At 35.2% G+C, this 20,551-nt stretch overlaps 2 protein-coding genes across 2 annotated transcripts in view; both read left to right on the forward strand.

Moving 5' to 3' along the window:
- Positions 1 to 3,606, forward strand: part of abca12 (ATP binding cassette subfamily A member 12) — a 95,926-nt gene extending 92,320 nt beyond the window's left edge. The window contains exons 73-76 of the mRNA XM_089133079.1: positions 167 to 259; positions 414 to 519; positions 1,364 to 1,501; positions 2,767 to 3,606. Coding sequence (XP_088989205.1) covers positions 167 to 259; positions 414 to 519; positions 1,364 to 1,501; positions 2,767 to 2,871 — 442 coding nt within the window. The 3' untranslated portion in view covers positions 2,872 to 3,606. The remainder of the gene's footprint in view (positions 1 to 166; positions 260 to 413; positions 520 to 1,363; positions 1,502 to 2,766) is intronic.
- Positions 3,607 to 4,444: 838 nt separating this feature from the next.
- The window catches only part of bard1 (BRCA1 associated RING domain 1), a 41,888-nt gene continuing 25,781 nt past the window's right edge, over positions 4,445 to 20,551 (forward strand). The window contains exons 1-5 of the mRNA XM_089133080.1: positions 4,445 to 4,584; positions 8,789 to 8,921; positions 11,266 to 12,257; positions 15,699 to 15,779; positions 17,061 to 17,233. Of these exons, the coding sequence (XP_088989206.1) occupies positions 11,268 to 12,257; positions 15,699 to 15,779; positions 17,061 to 17,233 (1,244 nt within the window). The 5' untranslated portion in view covers positions 4,445 to 4,584; positions 8,789 to 8,921; positions 11,266 to 11,267. The remainder of the gene's footprint in view (positions 4,585 to 8,788; positions 8,922 to 11,265; positions 12,258 to 15,698; positions 15,780 to 17,060; positions 17,234 to 20,551) is intronic.

Genomic DNA, 20,551 nt, shown 5'->3' on the forward strand with positions numbered 1-20,551 from the left:
ACATGTTTAACTATATATTATGAGTTAACCTGTTAATGTTTTTTAAACCTAGCCTATGTATCGTTTCAGGCGATGCTTTGAAGCCAACATTCAAATTTTGTCTTATAAGTTTAAATCGTTTTAAAAAACTATACTATACTATGCAATTTGTCTCTGTATCCTACAGTATGGAGGAGTGTGAGGCCCTTTGCACCCGTCTGGCTATAATGGTAAAAGGGCAGTTCAGATGTCTCGGCTCCCTACAGCACATCAAGAACAGGTCAGTGGTTTATCTTTCTGTGTCCTGTGCTTCCTTCCACCAATTATTTTCCATAGTTCTTTCACGCAACACACTCTAGAGGCGGATTTCTCCTGCAGATGCTTCATAATTTTTTTTTCCCTGCTGATAAAATAATCTTGTGTTCATCTGACAGGTTTGGCAAAGGATTCACGGTGAAGATGTACTTAGCTGGATCTTCCTATGATGTAGATATGATCAGTAACTTCATGCAGCAGAATTTCCCCAGCACGTTCCTGAAGGTGAGAAAGAGAAAAAAAAAAAGCATGTGATAAGGATATTTTTCATTAAACACATTTCTAACACATTTATCTAACACATTTTTGGGGTATATATTCTGGGATATCTCATAAATTTAAATGAATTGATCACTTTTATTTCTGATTTTTTTTAAATGAAAACCTATTGTGAAAGTTTTAAAACTTTTCCAGTGAAAGTTAGTATCTATTTAAAGAGCACGTATACAAAGTCAATTCACGTTTTCATGCTTGAATGTTTTTCATATTTTACATTGTCGCAGAACCTCTTTCAGTGCTTTCTAATATATAGAGAATAAATCTCTTTGGAGTGACTTTTTAACTTTGCAATCCTTTTTCCATGCTCAAAAACATTACACATTAAAGAAAGCTGAAAATGGGAAAAAAAAAACCAACACATAATATATTCTCTTTAAAACTAAGCTGTGAAATCTGAACTTTTTCGTCGTATTTCGTCAGATGAAGATATTTAAGCATATGACAGCCCACATATGTGCCCACGTGCAATTTTTAAAGATTTAAATGACAGTACATCGGACTCGACAGTAATGCACTGTATCTCATTTCAAATGTGCAGTAAATAGGGAGTTTACAGAGAAGTCTTTAAGGCACAGAAGAAATAAAAACAGCATGGGTCAGAGAGAGAGAGAGGGTGGAAATGGTCCTAAAAATTCAATTATGCTTGTTTTGGGGACAAAGAAAATTATGTTACTAGCATTATTAGTGGACCTCAGGATTTTATTTTATTTTATTTTTTTATGTGATCCCTTTGCAATACGTGTATTCTGTTATTTTAGCTAGCTAAGTTATCCATCTTCTGTCCATAAAGGATCATCACTCGAATATGGTGGAGTACCATGTGCCTGTTGCTCCTGGTGGTGTGGCTTCAATCTTTGGCCTGTTAGAGTCCAACAAGGCTGTACTGCAAATCAAACACTTTTCCGTCAGCCAGACCACTCTGGATGAGGTAAGATACATTCTGTGGAACACAAAGATTTTAGTTTTTGTTTGAAGAATTTTCACACATCTCATTTCCTATATCCTTCACACACTATCCAGTGATTTGTCGAGTCATAAAAGTAGTCCTTAAACCAGTGTTTTTTTTTCATCATTATAGCTTTTATTAAAGCAGCACTATGTCGTTTTTTCAACCTTTATAATATTTTTCCAAAACCCTTGAGATGGTACATCGACTTAAAATAGGTTGAATGACAGGTCTGCCACAGCCTGACGGTGTCTGTATCGCTTTTACTGGCACTCTGTAACTTCGTAGCCTGGGTTTCCCCATTCTGCCTTGCCGCAGTGCGATTTTATTCGTAGGGTAGGGGCTAACGTTAAATTCTTGCACGTAAGTAACAAAACAATCAGTCAGGATAACTATCCTATGTCTGCAGGCTGATAGTCATGTTTGTAACTTATTTTTCTGGTGCAAGTGTCTTGCCTCAGGGTATAATGCGAATCGATTTTTTCAAATTTGCAGATTCATCTATGGTAGCTTGACATTATAATATTGACGACATGGCTATTATCTACAAACAAACATTGAAATGAATTAGCATATCCATTATATAATAGTAACCAATAGGTTAACGTTACTATAAAGACGCTGGCTTGTAAACGTGAGATACGCAATCTTTTGACGTTTGAAAAAAATAAAAAAAAAATAAAGCCCATGACACTATATTCATAAGACATGTTGAAATATATGCCAATGTACCTGGGATGAAGACATTTCACACGCAACACTGGCAGTCTGCCCAAGATGTGAGAACTACTTCCTTCTGCAGAGTTCGGGGGTATCGCTTGTCAAATGCACGCGTGTATCCCCTAGTTTGTTTCCCAACTGTAGGGGGAGCCCGAGAGCAAAACTTCAAAAATAACATAATGCTGCTTTAATATTTTGAATGAGATTTTATGGTTTTATTTTAATTTCAGTTAAAGTTTTAGTCATTTGTTCTGACTTTTTGTCAAATGTCAATTTTTTTTGTAAATGTCTAGTTTTGTACATCAGGTTTAGACTAAATGAAAATAGGAGGGCATTATTTTATTTTATTTTATTTGATTATATATTAACATTTATACATGTCTAAAATACACTGAAATGTCTTATACACTGAAATATGAATAAATAATGTGTAAATAATGACAAAATGTTTAATTGTGAAGCTGGTGATGGTGACAATGGAGAAAAATGAACTTGAAAAATGAAAAAAAAAAAACTTGTCTCCTTAGGTTTTCATTAACTTCGCCATGGGGAAAACGGACACAGACGCACAGGAAGTCACGGAAGGATCGGACATCGACAGTCTAGACTCGTACAATGCTTTAGACTCCTAAAATATTTGCACATTATGAGATTCAATGAACCTCAAAAAAGACATTAATTTAATATATAGGACATATTTTATAGACACGATCATTTTTTGGGTTTTTGACTTTGATGGAAGGCTATTGAATAATGAAGTCGCCAAATACCTTATGGTTAATTATTGAAGATCATTATGAAAAATTATGTGTATTCACCTTCTTTCTACTCTTCCAAATATGGGATCAACATTAAAGAACCTTTTTATGGATTTTTGTTTTGTTTTGTTATTTGCAAAGTCTACATTAGTTTACACATTTTGATGCAAATTCAACGTATACTTTAATTTGTCGTCAAACAAATTCGCTGCTTCTTATCAAAGGAAATTAAGTATTTATTTACTAAATTGTTTGAAATTTGACCAGCTCTACCAAATATATATATTATATATATTTTAATCACGACATAACAGAATTAATTATGTATGCAGAGAGAAGAGTCCATCCTGTTAAACTGCTGGCTGCATCGATGCAGCTCTTGTCTGGGGTTGAAATAAATCACAAAGACCTTTTTGGCTTGGAGATATAAATGATTCTTCAATGTCTGCACATCTTCACTCTCATTAATATTTTCTCTGAAGGCACATCTCTTGTGCAAGAATGTACTGAATATTTCATCGGCCCTTTCCTCTGTCTGCTGCAAGGCACAGTTCCTCTTTTAAAAATGTACTAAGCTTATTTTTACATTAAAGCTATTTTTCACATGCAGTTGTTGAGCGTTTGTCTTATTGAATGCGGGGCAATTGGTTCTTTATGTCATGAGTTGAGGTATGCAATTTCTTTGCATAGAAAATCGAGCTCTGTGGAAGTGATGAACTAATGTTCATTCGAACTGCATTTCAGTTTGTTTGTTTTTTACATATGGGAACACAGGTAAAGTGGGACACCTTGATAATTTGTCACCGGTGTCATATTAAAATAGTTCAAAAGACTTAACCCTCACACAATGACATTTAAAAAAGCTAAATACCGTCACTACACTTTACAAATTGATTTTTTAAAAGCAAATGTACAACAAACCGTCTTAACCGAATGAACTACTGTATGTAGAGTGATGAATTGTACTTTAGTGATACACTGATACACAATAGTCAAATTAAAATGGAAATTATCAGTCACTAACCACGGTATTTAATTATGTTCTTAAGAAAACTTTTTTTTTTCGTTTAGAAGTACTCAAAGTAATGATAATTAAAGACTCATATATTCACTTAATTGTGCTTTTGTGATAAAAGAAAAACAAACTAATATGATTGCAATCTATAATTGTTTAATATTTTATCCAATATACAGTAAAATACAATATACGACGACACACTATTATAGCCTACAATGCCCATGAGACACTACACTTTATATTTAAAGGGTTTTTAAAAACGTTTTGGTTGATTTATATTGACGTTTTATTCTGAAGTAAGTAAACAGGAAGGAAGGAACTTCACAACTAAAAGCCCAGTTGACCAATCAGAGTGTAAGTCCGCTCAACTGAGCTCCTCCCCTTCGCTTCCCCGCTGTTGGCGCCACCTTCAAAAACACGTCTAGAGAAATATTGTGATGATCGGTCTCTTACTCGGTTATTATGTAACAAGAAATATCATCCTGTCAAACTGTCAAAATCTGAGACATTTACCAGGACTAAAGAGACACTTGCAAAACTTCGCGAAAACTTCCGCTGTGTTCTAAATGGTAGGTTATGTTTAGTTTCATAATGAAAGTAGATTGTGCATCCTGGTCCTAACAGGCCAAAACGTCATTTCAATATGATTTTACAGTTCATATCTCAGGAGAGAGGCGATAAGCCTTAGACTCAATGGACCATATATTGGACCAGATGCTTTGCTGGTTAAATAAATTAGTAAATTATTGCCATGTAGTTTTCGCATCGTGCGTATCTGAATCTGCAGCTTATTTATGGGTTGCAGCTTTATCAGGCTTATGTCATGAATATTTTTTATATCCAATAGACATAAGTTACATTTAAAACTGTTACACTCTTATAGGCATATGATTGATTACATATTTGACTTTTTCAGTTTGTGTATTTGTCTTTGTGTAGTATATATATATATATATATACATTCTGCTAGTATGATCATTTTTATCAAGCTTGCATATTTCAGTTCAGTAATTTCACTTAAATGACAATTAATAGGGAATCTCCATTGCCATTTAAGTGAAATTACTGAACTTGAATATACAAGCTTGATAAAAATGATAGTAGAAGAAAAGAGGAGTTCAGGCACAACACTGCCTATTGTTATGGATGGTTGATCCATAACATATTATTTACCTATTGTTATGGATGGGCCAAACTTACTTTCACCTTCCCATAATACTCCTTTTCTAACCATGTATACCATCGAGTTCATATGTTATTTTTGTCATCCTACCTTATTTCTTCACATTTGGCAGTTTCAGATGTGGTTTTATCTTTGAAAGTCTTCTTAAAAGGCCAGCGTTTCTCTGTCTTCTTCTCAGTGTGGCAGATGAAACTGGTGTTTGGTGTGTACTGTTTATTGAAGCTGCCAGCTGAGCGTCTGTTGCTCAAGCTAGAGACTCTGAAGTACTTGCCTTCTGCAGTGTTGTGCATCTGGCCTTGTCCACTTCACTCTCTGTCCTGGTTCAACACAGTTTACTTTCTTATTTCGAAGCAGTATTAAGTGCAATAGCCTTTATCTCTCAAATGAACAAAAACGGCTGCTTTTCTTGAGAAAGCTGTTTCTTTACAGCCCTTTTTGAAGTGAGAGTTTAGGAATGCAAGTGTGCTCAATACTCAAAACAAAGCCGTAGAAGTGCTGTTTCTACACATCATTAAGTAGGACAACCTTTTTAACTGCGCTAAGATAATAAGAAAGGGTTCTTTAGTACTAAATGAACATATTACAACACATTACTGTGCTTTGAATAGGGTAATGTTGTCTTAGACTGATTTATTGGCTGCTCAAATGAGGCTTTTCTTCGCAGATTAAGATTGAATTACATGAATATAAACAGTAATAACACCTTTAGTAATGGTGTTTTTGATCAGTTAAGAGTTACCTTGGTTAAGAGAAGTATCACTTTAAAAAAACATGTTGACGATTCCAAATGTTCACAGATCTTTCTCCTTAGCCATTTATTTTGATTTATACTGTATATACTATCGGCAAAAAGTTTGGAAGAATTAAAATTTTGTAATGTTTTTGAAAAGAAGAGTTAAAAACTACAATATATATAAAGCTGTAATTTATGATGGAAAAGCTGAATTTTCAGCATCATTACTCCAGTCTTCAGTGTTGTGTCTTCATGATATTCTATGCTGATTTGGAGCAATTTTTATTTTTTTTATTTTTTAATTTTTTTACCATTTAAAAAGTTTGCAGTAAGGACGTTGTTTTTTTTTAAGAAGTGTATGCTTTTATTCAGCAAGGACAGATTAAATTGGTTGGAAGGGACAAGGTTTCAAAAGATTTCCACTTAAAATAAATGCCATTCACTGAACTTTCATCCAAAAATCTTGAGAAAAATGTATCATGGTTTCCATAAAATGTTATGCAGCAAAAGAAGTTTTCAACAATGATGATAATAATAATAATAAGAGTCATTATTAAGAACTGAGACATTGAAGGCTGAGACATTGCCTCAAAATAAGAAAGTAAACTGTGTTGAACCAGGACAGAGAGTGAAGTGGACAAGGCCAGAGATGCACAACACTGCAGAAGGCAAGTACTTCTCTAGCTTGAGGATCAGACAATCAGCTGGCGTAATGGTTGCTGAAAATTCAGCTCCGTTGTTACAGAAACTACATATTGAAGTATTTTAAAGAAAAAAAATATTTTAATTTCATAATAGTTTTTACAGTATTTTTGACCAAATTTATAGTATAGATGTATACACACACAAATGTATAAGTATATATGTTTATTAGACTACAACGAGGACCACAATGGAAATTAGTTTTGTAACTTCCTTGTTATCCTCGACAGTTCTGATCTATGTATATATGAAGAGTTCAGATGCAAAAGCCTCTAAGTGCCATTTGAAATTTTCTTCTAGAATGATGATTTTTATCAAGCTTGTATTTAAGTTCAGTGATTTTACTTAAATGGCAATGATAATTACCTATTAATTGTTATTTAAGTGAAATTACTGAACTTAAATATACAAGTTTGATAAAAATCATCATTAAAGAACAAAATTTCAAATGGCATTTAGAGGCTTTTGCATCTGAACTCTTCATATGTATGCATATATGAAGAGTTCAGATGCAAAAGCCTCTAAATGCCATTCGAAATTTTCTTCTTTAATAATGATTTTTTATCAAACTTGTATATTTAAGTTCAGTAATTTCACTTAAATAACAATTAATATGTAATTATCATTGCCATTTAAGTGAAATCACTGAACTTAAATATACAAGCTTGATAAAAAATGATCAAATGGCACTTAGAGGCTTTTGCATCTGAACTCTTCATATATATACATATCTGTGTGTGCATGTATACTGTGTGTGTGTATATATACACTACCGGTCAAAAGTTTTAGATCAGTAAGATTTTTTCTGTTTTTAAATGAAGTCTCTTCTGCTCATCAAGGCTGCTTTATTTGATGAAAAAAAAAGACAAACAGTAATATTGTGAAATATTATGACAATTTAAAATGACTGTTTTCTTTTTTAATATATTTTAAAATGTAATTTGAAAGCTGAATTTTCAACATCATTACTGTTGCTGATTACACATCAGTTTTCAGTGTCACATGATCCTTCAGAAATCATTCTAATATGCTGATTTTATGCTCAAAAACATAAATTATTATTTTCAATGTTGAAAACAGTCATGTATCATTTTCCCCCCCAAAATTCTATGATGAATAGAAATTTAAATTTCATTTATTTAAAATCTAATCTTTTCTAACATTATAAATGTCTTTTCTGTAACTTTTGATCAATTTAAATCATCCTTGATGAATAAAAGTATTTTCTAATTTCTTTCCCCAAAAAATAAAAAAATAAATTCTTACTGACTCCAAACTTTTGAATGGTAGTGATTAATGTTACAAGCTTTCAATTTCAGATCAATTCTGTTCTTTTGATCTTTCTATTTATCAAAGAATCCTGAAATAGGATAATAATCATAAATGTTTCTTGCATCATATTATAAAAATTTCTGTAGGATCATGTGACACTGTAGACTGGAGTAATGCTTTGATCACAGGAATAAATTACACTTCACTATATATTCACATAGAAAACCGCTGTTTTAAATTGTAATAATATTTCACACTATTACTGTTTTTTTGTATTTTTTATCAAATAATTGCAGCCTTGGTGAGCAGAAGAGACTTCTTTTAAAAACATAAAAAAATCTTACCGATCTAAAACTTTTGACCGGTAGTGTATATGTATATATAATAATATATATGTATGTATGTATATATATGTGTATATATATATATATATATATATATATATATATATATTTACACACACACACACACACACACACACACACACATTTATATATATATTTATGAAGAGTTCAGATGCAAAAGCCTCTAAGTGCCATTTGAAATTTTCTTCTAGAATGATCATTTTTATCAAGCTTGTATATTTAAGTTCAGTGATTTCACTTAAATGGCGATGATAATTACCTATTAATTGTTATTTAAGTGAAATTACTGAACTTAAATATACAAGTTTGATAAAAATCATCATTAAAGAAGAAAATTTCAAATGGCATTTAAAGGCTTTTGCATCTGAACTCTTCATATATATATATATATATATATATATATATATATATATATATATATATATATATATATATATATATATATTGTTTTCCCATTATATCATCCAGCCCCAATACGTATAGGAAATAATAAAGTATGCATGTGATCTGTCCTATAGGTCTTGTGCACGACCTTATGCTGGTGATGGTTGCACTGTGCCAAGGTCCTGCTTGGGTGAAAGACATTCAAATCAAGAAACAGCTCAGTAACATAACAAGTATTCTGCAAGCTGGATTCACCAGAGTTCTCAAGTAAGACAACCTTCACATCATGACATCAAGCCACCAATTATAACCATAATACTTGTATATTATTACATCCCTGAATGTAATGTACTGAACACTATGGACTTTATAAATTGATGGTCCTTTTTTTTTTCTCAACACTCAAATCCCCAACTGAACTTTGAGCTTGATAATGACTATAATTATGCAATGTAATTTTCCATAGTAGCTCTGGCGGTTTCCTCTGAGCTGAGTTGAAGTGATGCTGCCGATGGCAGAGAGATGTGCCGTCTGACAGACAGCTCTCTGCCCCAGGGGTCAGGGAGTTTAACGCTGCAGAGGAGATTGAGTTGGTGGAGAGGTCATGCTGAGTCTCTCATGCTGGTGCTGCTCTAGCATCAAATACAACACCTAGGCAGGAGAAGTGTATAAAACCACTGGATAAATGAGCACATTACATCTTTACCAGTCCCTCCAGAAAAACGCGATTATGCGATCGCTGAATTCAATGCAAAATCAGCCAAAGTCCGCATATTTATGCGGGGGCCGCATTTTTTCAAATACGCCGCACTTTCGCCGCATAAATTGCCGATTTCCTTGCAAAATATGCGGGGTTTGCATAATTTCATAATCCTCGCATTTTCGTTGCAAAAAAAGTCACGTGTATTGTAGTAGAAAGTTAAAAAATGTTCCGTTTGCTTCACACAAGAGCAGCCATTTCCCTCTGTTTCCATGGGAACGTTATGAAGTGACGCAATTACGCGACGCCAGACAGACTCACGGAGGCGATTGAAATCTCACAAATCGAACTCGTATAACTGTCTGTCACACGTTCTACCGTCACATCGTTACTTAATAAACAACATAAGATAAAAGAAGTAGCATCAAACAGAAATTACCCGCACACATGGGGCGTTTGAGGCGCACATATAATATAACACTGCAGAGAGTTCAACAGGGAGCGCGCAGCTCTTAAAGGGGCCACACCTTATTTACACTCGTTATAGTCTGAAATAAAACAAGATGAGAAATTAAATATTCCCAGCACTTTCTATGATGTAGTATGCTTGCTTATCAAAGGAAGTAATAAGAAATGACTCTTACATTAGCCTAGTGAGAACAGGACGTCGGGGGAATCACTGAAAAAGAGAAATCTTTTTTCATCAAACCGCAATTTTTGCAAGTTCTCTCAATTTTGGCAAATTCCTGCAATTTCATCGCATAAAATTGCATAAATATCCCGCATATTCCATCGCATTTTTAAAGAAAACGGGCCGAGCAGGCTAATCAATCAATTTTTGCCCGCAACAATCACAAAAAAACTCCGTGTTTTTCTGGAAGGACTGAATACTATTATGGTAAATGTTATATATAAATCGCAAATTTTTTCACAAATTTTTGGAAATTACCACCACAAAATCAGTCATTTTGATCGCAAAAATCACAAAAAAAATCGTGAAATCCTGGAGGGACTGCTTTACACACCACACTGTGCTTTAGCTCTGCCTGCATATGAGGTTAATGTCAGCAGGGGACATTTAACTACTATTTAAAACAATGTCAAAGCTCACTGTTCTTTCAAAGGTCTCTTTTCTAAGCTTAAGGGTCATTGACAAATTAAGGAAGTCTTAGATGATTAAAGGGAGAATTCTTTGGAAGTAAAAAAACACACACGCACACACAAAAACATATTATATATATATATATATATATATATATATATATATATATATATACTAAATATATATATATACTGTATATAATATTAATATAAAATACAAAAAAATACAAAAGTAAAATACAAAAAAATATTTTTTTAAGGCTATAAGAAAAATTAATTCAATAACCCCAAATGGAATAACCAAAAGGAAAAAAAGTATCTGTGTTTCCAGACTATTGCCCATATTCAGATTTTTAAAATATAAAGTTTAGAAGAGTTTCTAAAAATAGATGTATCATACAGTGTTTTCATGGCATAAGTTCAGTAAGTTCAGTCACGACTGAATGACTTCAAGGTGCACATTTTCATGTGCAGATATGCAGGTTATAAAGTGTTTTTAGTTTTAATAATCATGTAAGTGCATGTTATCACTTTGAGAAAACCAATGAAAAAAACAAACAAACAAACAGAAAAAAGATATTTACAGATGATTGTTCTAAATACCAAAAATAGCGATGAAAATAATGCTAAATTAACCATTTAAGTTAAATATCATCTGAAAAATCATTTGGAAGGAGGTTTGAAAACTTGAGTCTGGAAAAGTATGGAATTTTAAATGGAAAATGTGTAGGAACCATCTCATTGTATCCTTTAAAATAATACGTTAATGTGCTCAGCATTTGACTTCCTGGTTTTATTCTCTTTGTTCAGCCATGGCCACTGCCGTACAATCAGAAAAGAGCTCTGTCCCTAAGAACAAGAAGAACATCAAGATGTGGTTTAGCCCAAAAAGTCGCAAAATACGCTGCTGTATCGAGAAACCCGCTGGATCCAACAAATCAAATGAATTTCAGGGAACGGAAGCGACTTCGCCCGAACCTAAGGACCTGTCTGTCTTCAACTTCACCTCTTCCTCCCAGGAATCTGGCTCATCCACTCCTCCACGGGGGAAGGCAAATAAGAAAACAAAGAAAAAAGGGAGCCAAGTCTACAGACAAGCCAGCGGTGGTCAAAGAACCACAACACGGTCTCAGACTATGCAGGAATCTAAGCGGCTGAAGCTAGAAGCTATCAATCAGCATTGGGCCATTGGAAAACAAGCTGCTATAGACAAGAAGGATGAAGAGCATGAGAAAGTGAGCTCTGGAGAGGAATACAGGAGATGCAGTAAGAAAGTTTATTTTCTTTTCCCTCACAGCCACCCCAAGGAGACTTATAAGGCTCCTCACCAAGGAGAGAATCAAATTCCCAGTCCCCAAAAAAGCATATTAAGAAATACGGAAACTGAAAACCGTGAAAAGAAAAACTGTGCAGCTTTGAGTTCATCATATCATGATCAACAGGTTTTGGCTGACACTGATATCCCACCAGAATCCAATGAAAATGCTCCAGGGCCTCCTCAGCCTTTTCTTCCTGGAACTGGTAAGAGAACAAGAGAGAATCAGGACAGTTATAGTCCGCAGAGTACACCACAACAACCCAGAAATTCAGGAAGAAAGACTTGGTTATCTAAAGTAGGAACTGAAGACCCCTCTCAGAGGACATCCAGACAGTCCAATGAGAAGCAGAATGTGAAGCCAATCACACCAGCTAACCCTGACCTCAGGAGGAAGTCTCCCAGTGTGAGACGAAATAAGACAAATCCCTCTTTCATGAAGAGGAACCGCAATGGAGAGACGCCACTGCACTTAGCTGCCATAAAGGTTTGCGTTGACTTCCACACATCTACACATTGGTTTGTTGGCATCTGTTTGGCTAGCTTCTACGAAATGACATATACATTTGTGACATTTATTCATCTCCATTTTAAAAGTTATTTTATCAACTTAATTGTTATCGGACGATATCTGATAATTGTAAAATATTTATTGGCTTGTAAGTATCTGACAGAATTTTAATAAAACCACAAAAGTTGCATCGTTGTAAGCATTTTGTTATTACATTTGGAAATAATGTAAAATACCGGTAAATAAAAAGGTTTATAAACACTATATACATTAAAAACATGTTATATTTCCACTCACTCCACAAAAATGGTTAATAGTCTATTGAACAAGATTGAAAAATATAAGTATAAACTAAACTTAAGTTATAATGGCATTCATTGGCAGAATATTTATTATAAACACCAAGACTAAATGAATTTATGGTGAAACTAAATTACTGACATTTGGATAATGCGCTATATAAAATAACTCGCACAAACTGTATAAATGAATGTGAGGAGAGATAAAAACTGAAAGCCAAGAGATGAATAATTTCTGTACTACTGTGTTGACCAACATAAAGTCATTCACCAAATTCAAAATACATAGTTAATGATTTTTGTTAGAGAGTATTTTGTCTGCGTGCTTGGCGTTAATTGACCTATGGCTAAGCCATGCCTCCAAACGCGATGAGCCAATCACAGTGCGCAGCTAACCCAATACACTCGGACATTCTCTGCTTCCACTTCTATTGAAATGCATTGCAGTTAGTCAGTTTTCTTCAGTTTTTTTCTTGTCATTTTAAGTTTAAAATGGTCAAACGGTGTACATGCAACTCCGACACTAGGTTCCCGAGAGGCTAGGCGACGGTGTGTATTTTTTACCCTTTCCCAAGCAACATCTCAACTGAAATAAGTGTCTGCTCTGGAATAAGTTATGCGATTAAGTTATGCGGTAGACACAACACCAACTAAACGTTTTTGAACATTTTTAAAATCTCTAATGTAACGTTAAGCTAACGTTAGCCTAACATTAGAAAACGTTAACGTTAGCTTCTAGCTGCGTTGTACATCATGTCACTTAGCTTCATTAACGTATCTGTAAATAACCGAGATAAAAAAATGTTAACAATGTTGTGCTGAATGAGTCATGTTTATACTGTAGCACCAAACGGTGATGGCAACGATATAAGGTTTATCACGTTTACACTGTGACCTGTACATTTTGAAGCTTTTCATCGACCTCCTCACCAAAAAAAGATGATTAATATAATCAATGCATAGTTAAGGCCCTTTTGTGACTTGGAGATGATATATTATCTTTCTGTCTTCTAAAATCATCAATTGCCTCCTGTCAAATGTCTTCTACTGTGACAGCTGCCATAGCGCCTGTTCCCGAATGTTGACTGTGTGTCCGAGTGAGTGGAGGGGGCGTGGCTTAGCCATAGGTCAATTGCATTATATACACTGGAAAAAATTATTTTTTCATGAGCTAAACCCCCATTTTTCATGAGCTAAACTCAAAGATCTAAGACTTTTTCTATGTACACAAAAGGCCTATTTCTCAGTGTTAGTGAGCACTTCTCCTTTGCCGAGATAATCTATGCAACTCACAGGTGTGGCATATCAATGTGCTGATTAGACATAAGGTTGGGCCGATGGACAATATCATAGACGGCATCGGCTAAGCATTGTGATGTGTGCCCACGCAGTTTGAATCTGGCACATTTGTACATTCGCTCTGTGCTGAGCTCCAGAGCGTCCTGAAATCGAAATTGCTAATGAGATATAGAGAAAAATATCTAGTGAAAAAATAGAATATTACGAAAATACCCCCCCCCCCAGTTTCACTGTAGATATCATCTGATGCCAAATTGGTAGATCGCCCAAATCTAATTGACCTATGGCTAAGCCACGCCCCCTCCAATCACTCGGACAAACACGGCACGGGTGCTATGGCAGCCGTCACAGTAGGAGACATTTCACAGGAGGCAATTGGTGATTTTTGGAGACCGAAAAAAATATATATCATCTTGAAGTCACCTAAAGGGCATTAACTATGCATTGGAGGGTTATATTAATAATTTTATTGTTGAGAAGGTCGATGAAAAGCTTCAGCTCCAGGCAGAGATCTACAGGTCACAGTGTAAACGTGATAAACCGCATATCGTTGCCATCACCGTTTGGTGCTACAGTTTTTACATGAATCTTTCAGCACAACATTGTTAACATTTGTTATCTCGGTTATTTACAGATACGTTAATTAAGCTAATTGACATGATGTACAACGCAGCTAGAAGCTAACGTTAATGTTTTCTAATGTATTCTTTATATATAATGTAGATTTTCACCATTTCACCAACGCAGCTAAAAGCTAACTTTAATGTTTTCTAATGTACGTCTAACATTAGACTAACGTGACGTTACAGATTTTAAAGATAACGTTCATATGCGTTGTTGACTTAACTTAGATCAGATGTAGACATCCTTGTTTAATTTATCCACGTTTAGTTGGTGTTGTGTCTACCGCATAACTTAATCGTAAAACTTAATCCAGAGCAGACACTTATTTCAGTTGAGATGTGGCTTGGGAAAGGGTAAAAGAAATACACACCGTCGTCCAGCCTCTCGAGAACATAGTGTCAGAGTTGCATGTACCCCATGCACACTGTTTGACCATTTTAAACTTAAAATAACAAGAAAAAGCGAATGAAAACTGACTAACTCCAATGTATTTCAATGGAAGTGGAAGCAGAGAATGTCCGAGTGTATTGAGGTTAGCTGCGCACTGTGATTGGCTCATCGCGTTTGAGGGCGTGGCTTAGTCATAGGTCAATTAGACAGCATGATTATTGCACCGGTGTTACATTCGGAAATAAACACTACAAGCATTAAAAACATGTTATATTTCTGCTCACTCCACAAAATGCTTAATAAATGCTTAATAGGAGAAGTGCTCACTAACACAGATTTAGACAGATTTGTGAACAGTGTATTTGACAGAAATTTCCCTTTAGTGTACATAGAAAAAGTCTTAGATCTTTGAGTTCTGCTCATGAAAAATGGGGGCAAAAACAAGTGTTGCTTTTATAATTTAGTTCAGTGTAAGTTGTAGGATGTTTCAAACGATAAAAATGCCACTAATTCCAGAATATATGATAAGCCTATTTTTATTCTAACTATTCGCATGTCAATTACATAGCTGCATTTTATTATTTCAGTTTAGTATTTTCTCCTTTCCTGTCTATGTCACCAATTTGTGCTTCACAGAACCAGCAGTTTAAATCTATCGTTTATTATTGCTTGTATCTGAGATTGTTCTTTGTTAGTATTCCAGCTGCGAGTCACTTTGACTACTTAATGATGGATGCTAGGTCAGCTTTCGAGCCTGGTTGATCAATATCTACCACAGATCTTTTGACCCGGGTCTTTTGCACAGGGTGATGTAGAGGAGGTTCGTAAGCTCCTTGCTCAGGGAGCTGACCCCAACCTGAAGGACAACGCAGGCTGGACACCACTGGTGAGTGAAGAGAACTTGCACACAATTGAGTATAAATTTTTTACACGGCCTTGTCTTTTGTTCGAGTTTGTCTGGGCTGAAAATGGTTGAAAAGCTTTTCCTTGTTTGTACAGTAATGTATGTTATCCTAGCAGAACGCTGCATGTTCACTCAACTGCCTTTATATATAATGTAGATTTCACCATTGCCTTTCCATGTTTGTGGTAGTCTTTGAAATGTTTTATGTATATACACACACAGCACACACATTTACAGATTAGGGAAAGTTGCCAAGTGATAAGGATTATACATTTAAATAGTTTTATAATTTAAACATTTTTTTTGTGTTGGCCAAAACAATGGTTTGATATTTTTATCTTTTTTATGAAATGTTTTGTTTTTCAGGGTAGTTTTGCTGTTTAAATTATGCTTATTGGCAGGTTCCATTGTGAATACTTACTCCATATAGTGTTATAGACAATGCTTATCCCATATAGACAGTTTTCTGTAAACCTGAAAATCCTTCTTTCCTGAATAACACTGGTGGAAATTTTTGAACCGTAAGGCCACCCTTCAAAATATTCTTGTTTGCTGTAACCCGACCGACCCTGTCAATTTAGGGCCGACCCAATTTATTTATTTTTTTCCTTTGCAATTTTTAAAAAAAATTAATGATCACCATGACTGAAATTGTACTTTTTTTTTTACACTGAATCCTGAAAAAAAAAAAAAAAAAATATAGACCTACCTACTGACCCTTTTTTTAAAAAAATTTTGCTGTTACTGCAAACCAAAATATTTTTAAGGATGGCCTAACTTTTTTTTTTTTTGTAGCCAAGGCTCCATAGTTTGTGACTCTGTGGAAATGTACTTTTTAAAAGTAAACTAACCTTAGAAATATTCACTGGAGTGAAAAAGTGTGACCCTTAGATCTGGTCCCATATATTTTAAATTGTACTTTACAGATGTATTTTACAGTTTAAATAATATATCATTATTTCTTTCACAGTAGGCTACTGAGAATTGGGAAAAGGAGTCTTGACAGCTAAATCATAAATTTTCTATGAAAAACCTTTCAAAACTGGAATAATGAACCACCACATGTTCTAAGTTTCTTAAAGAAAAAATGTATAACTGGATTTCCCCCAGTCATAAATTCCACAGGTCTGGCTTAAAGACCTTTGCCAAGCTGTTGATTCTATTATTATAATGCTCTCTCTCTCTCTTATAATCCTTCATCATATGATAGAACATTGTTGTACTAAGGCAATTATGTATTATCAGTGTGTTTGGTTTTTGTAGCACGAGGCCTGTAATCTCGGTCATCTGGGAGTGGTGGAGGAACTGCTTCAGCAGGGGGCGCTGTTGAACACACCAGGTTATCAGAACGACTCTCCACTGCATGATGCCACCAGGAACGGCCACATAGCGGTGGTCAAGCTCTTGGTTGAACGAGGCGCTTCCCAAAGTGTTCTGTGAGTACTTGACTTCACATTCTTTCACCTGATCAAAAACTGAAGCACTCACCAGAAGCTGAGGTTTGGTTGAATATAGTCAATTGGGGGGGATGGTATAACCATAACTTTGTATATTTGTGTGTGTGTGTGTGTATGTATGAATATGTTTGTATTTTTCAATTTTTGTGATAATAAATAGAAATTGAAGCTGCAAGCAGTATTTATCGGTGTTCAAGCAGTTCAGGCCTTTAAGCACAAAAGCATCAAAAGGCATTCAATTTTATTTAACATGCATTTATCCACCAGCATAATAGACGTAAAACACCATTTACAATCAATACAGGCGATTTAACATTGGAAATACATGGTTTTAAAGCTTTTTAACAGTTATAGTGCCACCTATGGTCCGATCTCCATGCTTCTTCGGCATGTTCTGAGACATACAGTATATGAGTTTTCCTTTAGGATTTATATGATTTTGGGTGCATTTTGTCCCACCCCTTTTGTAAACGACCCTGTTATAGCCAATCAAAAGCAAAATTTTGACTTTTTTTCAATAATTATTGATCTAGAGAGTCCAAAGAATAGGCCTAGACTGGTTTGGTTCCAATCGGGCTCATACTCTGATAGCTTCTCCACAATTTGAGGCCCTACCATCTGACAAAGTTTCAGAGCTCCAGCCCTTACGGTTTGGGCTGCACGATGCGTTTCAGGGGATTCTTTCTTTCTTTCTAGCAAATACAATAGGTTTTCAGCACTCCGTGCTGGAACACCTAATAAAGAGAGACCGTTTTGACGATTATAGCGCCACCTATGATCCGATCCTCACGAAACTTTGCATGCTTCCTAACCATGTTAGGACACATATGCTCATCGATTTCCGTGAAGTTGTGACTTTGTGGGGGGGATTTACTGGCTTTTGACTGAATTTTGCCACAGACCACTATCTACCCTGTTACAGTCAACCAAATGCAAAATTTCAACTTTTTTTCGATAATTATTTATCTAGAGAGTCCAGAGAATAGGCCTAGACTGGTTTGGTCCCGATTGGGGGAAAAAACAGGGACTAGTTCGCAAAAGTGGGTTTTGAACAAAAACCTAAATAACACATTTTTTTGCTCCAAATGGAAATCCGAGATATACATCTTGTCCGTCTCGAGCCAGGGATTGCAGTGGTGTAAAATTGAAGCTAAGTTGAACGGTCTAGGAGTTATGAGCAATTTAGTACTTTTGGTTGCTGTAGTGCCACCTATGGGCCAATCGGGCTTATACTCTGATACGTTCTCCTCAATTTGAGGCCCTACCATTTGACAAAGTTTCAGAGCTCCAACCCTTACGGTTTGGGCTGCACGATGCGTTTTTGGGGATTTTTTTTTTTTTCTTTCTAGCAAATACAATAGGTTTTCAGCACTTCGTGCTTGAACACCTAAAAAAACCAAAAGAGCAGCATTTACTAAATATTTTGTAACATTATAAATGTCTTAGTTTTTATGCTGAATAAATGTATTGATTTCTTTTTTTTTTTATAAAACCTTACAGGAGTAGTTCACTTTTAAAAAAAACGTTTGATTTTGTCCATATAATGGACTTCAATGGGCACCAAACGGTTCAAGGTCCAAATGAGAGTTTCAGTGCAGCTTCAACGGGCTTTAAACGACACCAGACGATGAATAAGGGTCTTATCAAGGGAAACGATCGCTCATTTCAAAAATAAATAAAAAAGTTTAAGTTTTGTAAGCACAAATGCTCGACTTGCGCTGTTCTGTTATGAGTGTTCGTGAGTCTCCTGTTCAAACTCGTTCATCAAAATCTTTTTTCGATCCTAGATAAGACCCTTATTCATCGTCTGGAATCGTTTAAAGCCCTTTGAAGCTGCACTGAAACTCTCATTTGGACCTTGAACTGTTTGGTGCCCAGTGAAGTCCATTATATGGAGAAAATGCTGGAACGTTTTCATCAAAAACCTTATTTTCTTTTCGACTGAAGAAAGAAAGACGTGGACATCTTGGATGACATGGGGGTGAGTAAATTATCAGCAAAAGTTTTTTTTATAAGTGAACTACTCCTTTAACCCAAACTTTTGAATGATTGTGTATGACTGTTTCCACAAAAATATTGTATACACTACCGGTCAAAAGACTGTTTTTTTTTTTGGAAAATCTACTGAAATAAAATGTTTACATATTAAAATAACTTCATCTCATTGATATTTAATTTTTAATTAACTTTAAAATAAACAAAAAGATTTTTCATAACATAAATACACATCTCGCATAAAACTCTAATCAAAACAATACAACTAATACTATTAAATGAACAGATATATCTGGATTTGACCCGAGTCTGCACTACAAAAGATGTTGCAAAATCTCTACAAGTTGAGACATGTCTACCATTGCAACTTTATATGTTCATATCTCATATCTTGTGACTGTGCCGTTGTGTATACCTGGTGTAAAGAGATGTTAGAGAACTTCTGCTCCGCTTTTTCCCACATGCCCTTTATCTTAATGAACTCTATTTCCCCAAGATTGGCAGCAAACCCAGATGAACGAATACTCATCCCGAGAGTTCTCTGTATACGTCTCTGCGTCGCTTTTTGTCTGTCTGCCCTTTGTACATTGATTGACTAGTGCTGTGCTGTACATTGGGAGAGCATAAAGCATCAGCAGATTTATGCTTCGTTAGTCAATGTTGAAGTGAAGCATCAGCTCTGTCATAGAAGCACCGCACAGAAGCAATCCACTCCTGTCAGACGTAATCAATCACTTTCACTCCTTGCGGTCTGGAATCGGAGCGGTGGGGCTATGTGGGGAACTGCTGCGGGCAGAGCCTTCGCTGTAATGTGTTGCATGAATTGACTGGCACATCCCTGCTGTACCAGCAGTAATCTTTAATGCGTTTCAGAACAGAAAAGACACTTCTTGGGGGACCTTGCAGGTAGCAAGTACAAGCAAGAGTCGGTAGTTCTGTTCCAAAACTAGCAGCACCTCACTGTCACAGGACCTCATATGACAGCTACTCACAGAATATCACAAACAGCGCTTCTTTATATTCATAAACATATTTATTAGTATTCATTGTCTCATTTCAGAACACCAATGCACACCAATATATATATATATATATATACAACACCGGCTCTAGGTTATTTGGTGCCCAAGGCGAGAGTGCCCCCCCCCCCCAAAAAAAAAAAAAAAAAAAACCTATATATTTTATATATATATATATATATATCCGGCATAAATCTGAAAATTTTTACACAGAAATGAAGGCCTAGCACTACAGCATTAATGCAATGTATCATAAAAAATAATATTTCATATGCAAGCTAAT

Source organism: Pimephales promelas, chromosome 7 (assembly GCF_988280905.1).
Source record: "Pimephales promelas chromosome 7, fPimPro1.hap1.1, whole genome shotgun sequence".
NCBI classification, from domain to species: domain Eukaryota; kingdom Metazoa; phylum Chordata; class Actinopteri; order Cypriniformes; family Leuciscidae; genus Pimephales; species Pimephales promelas.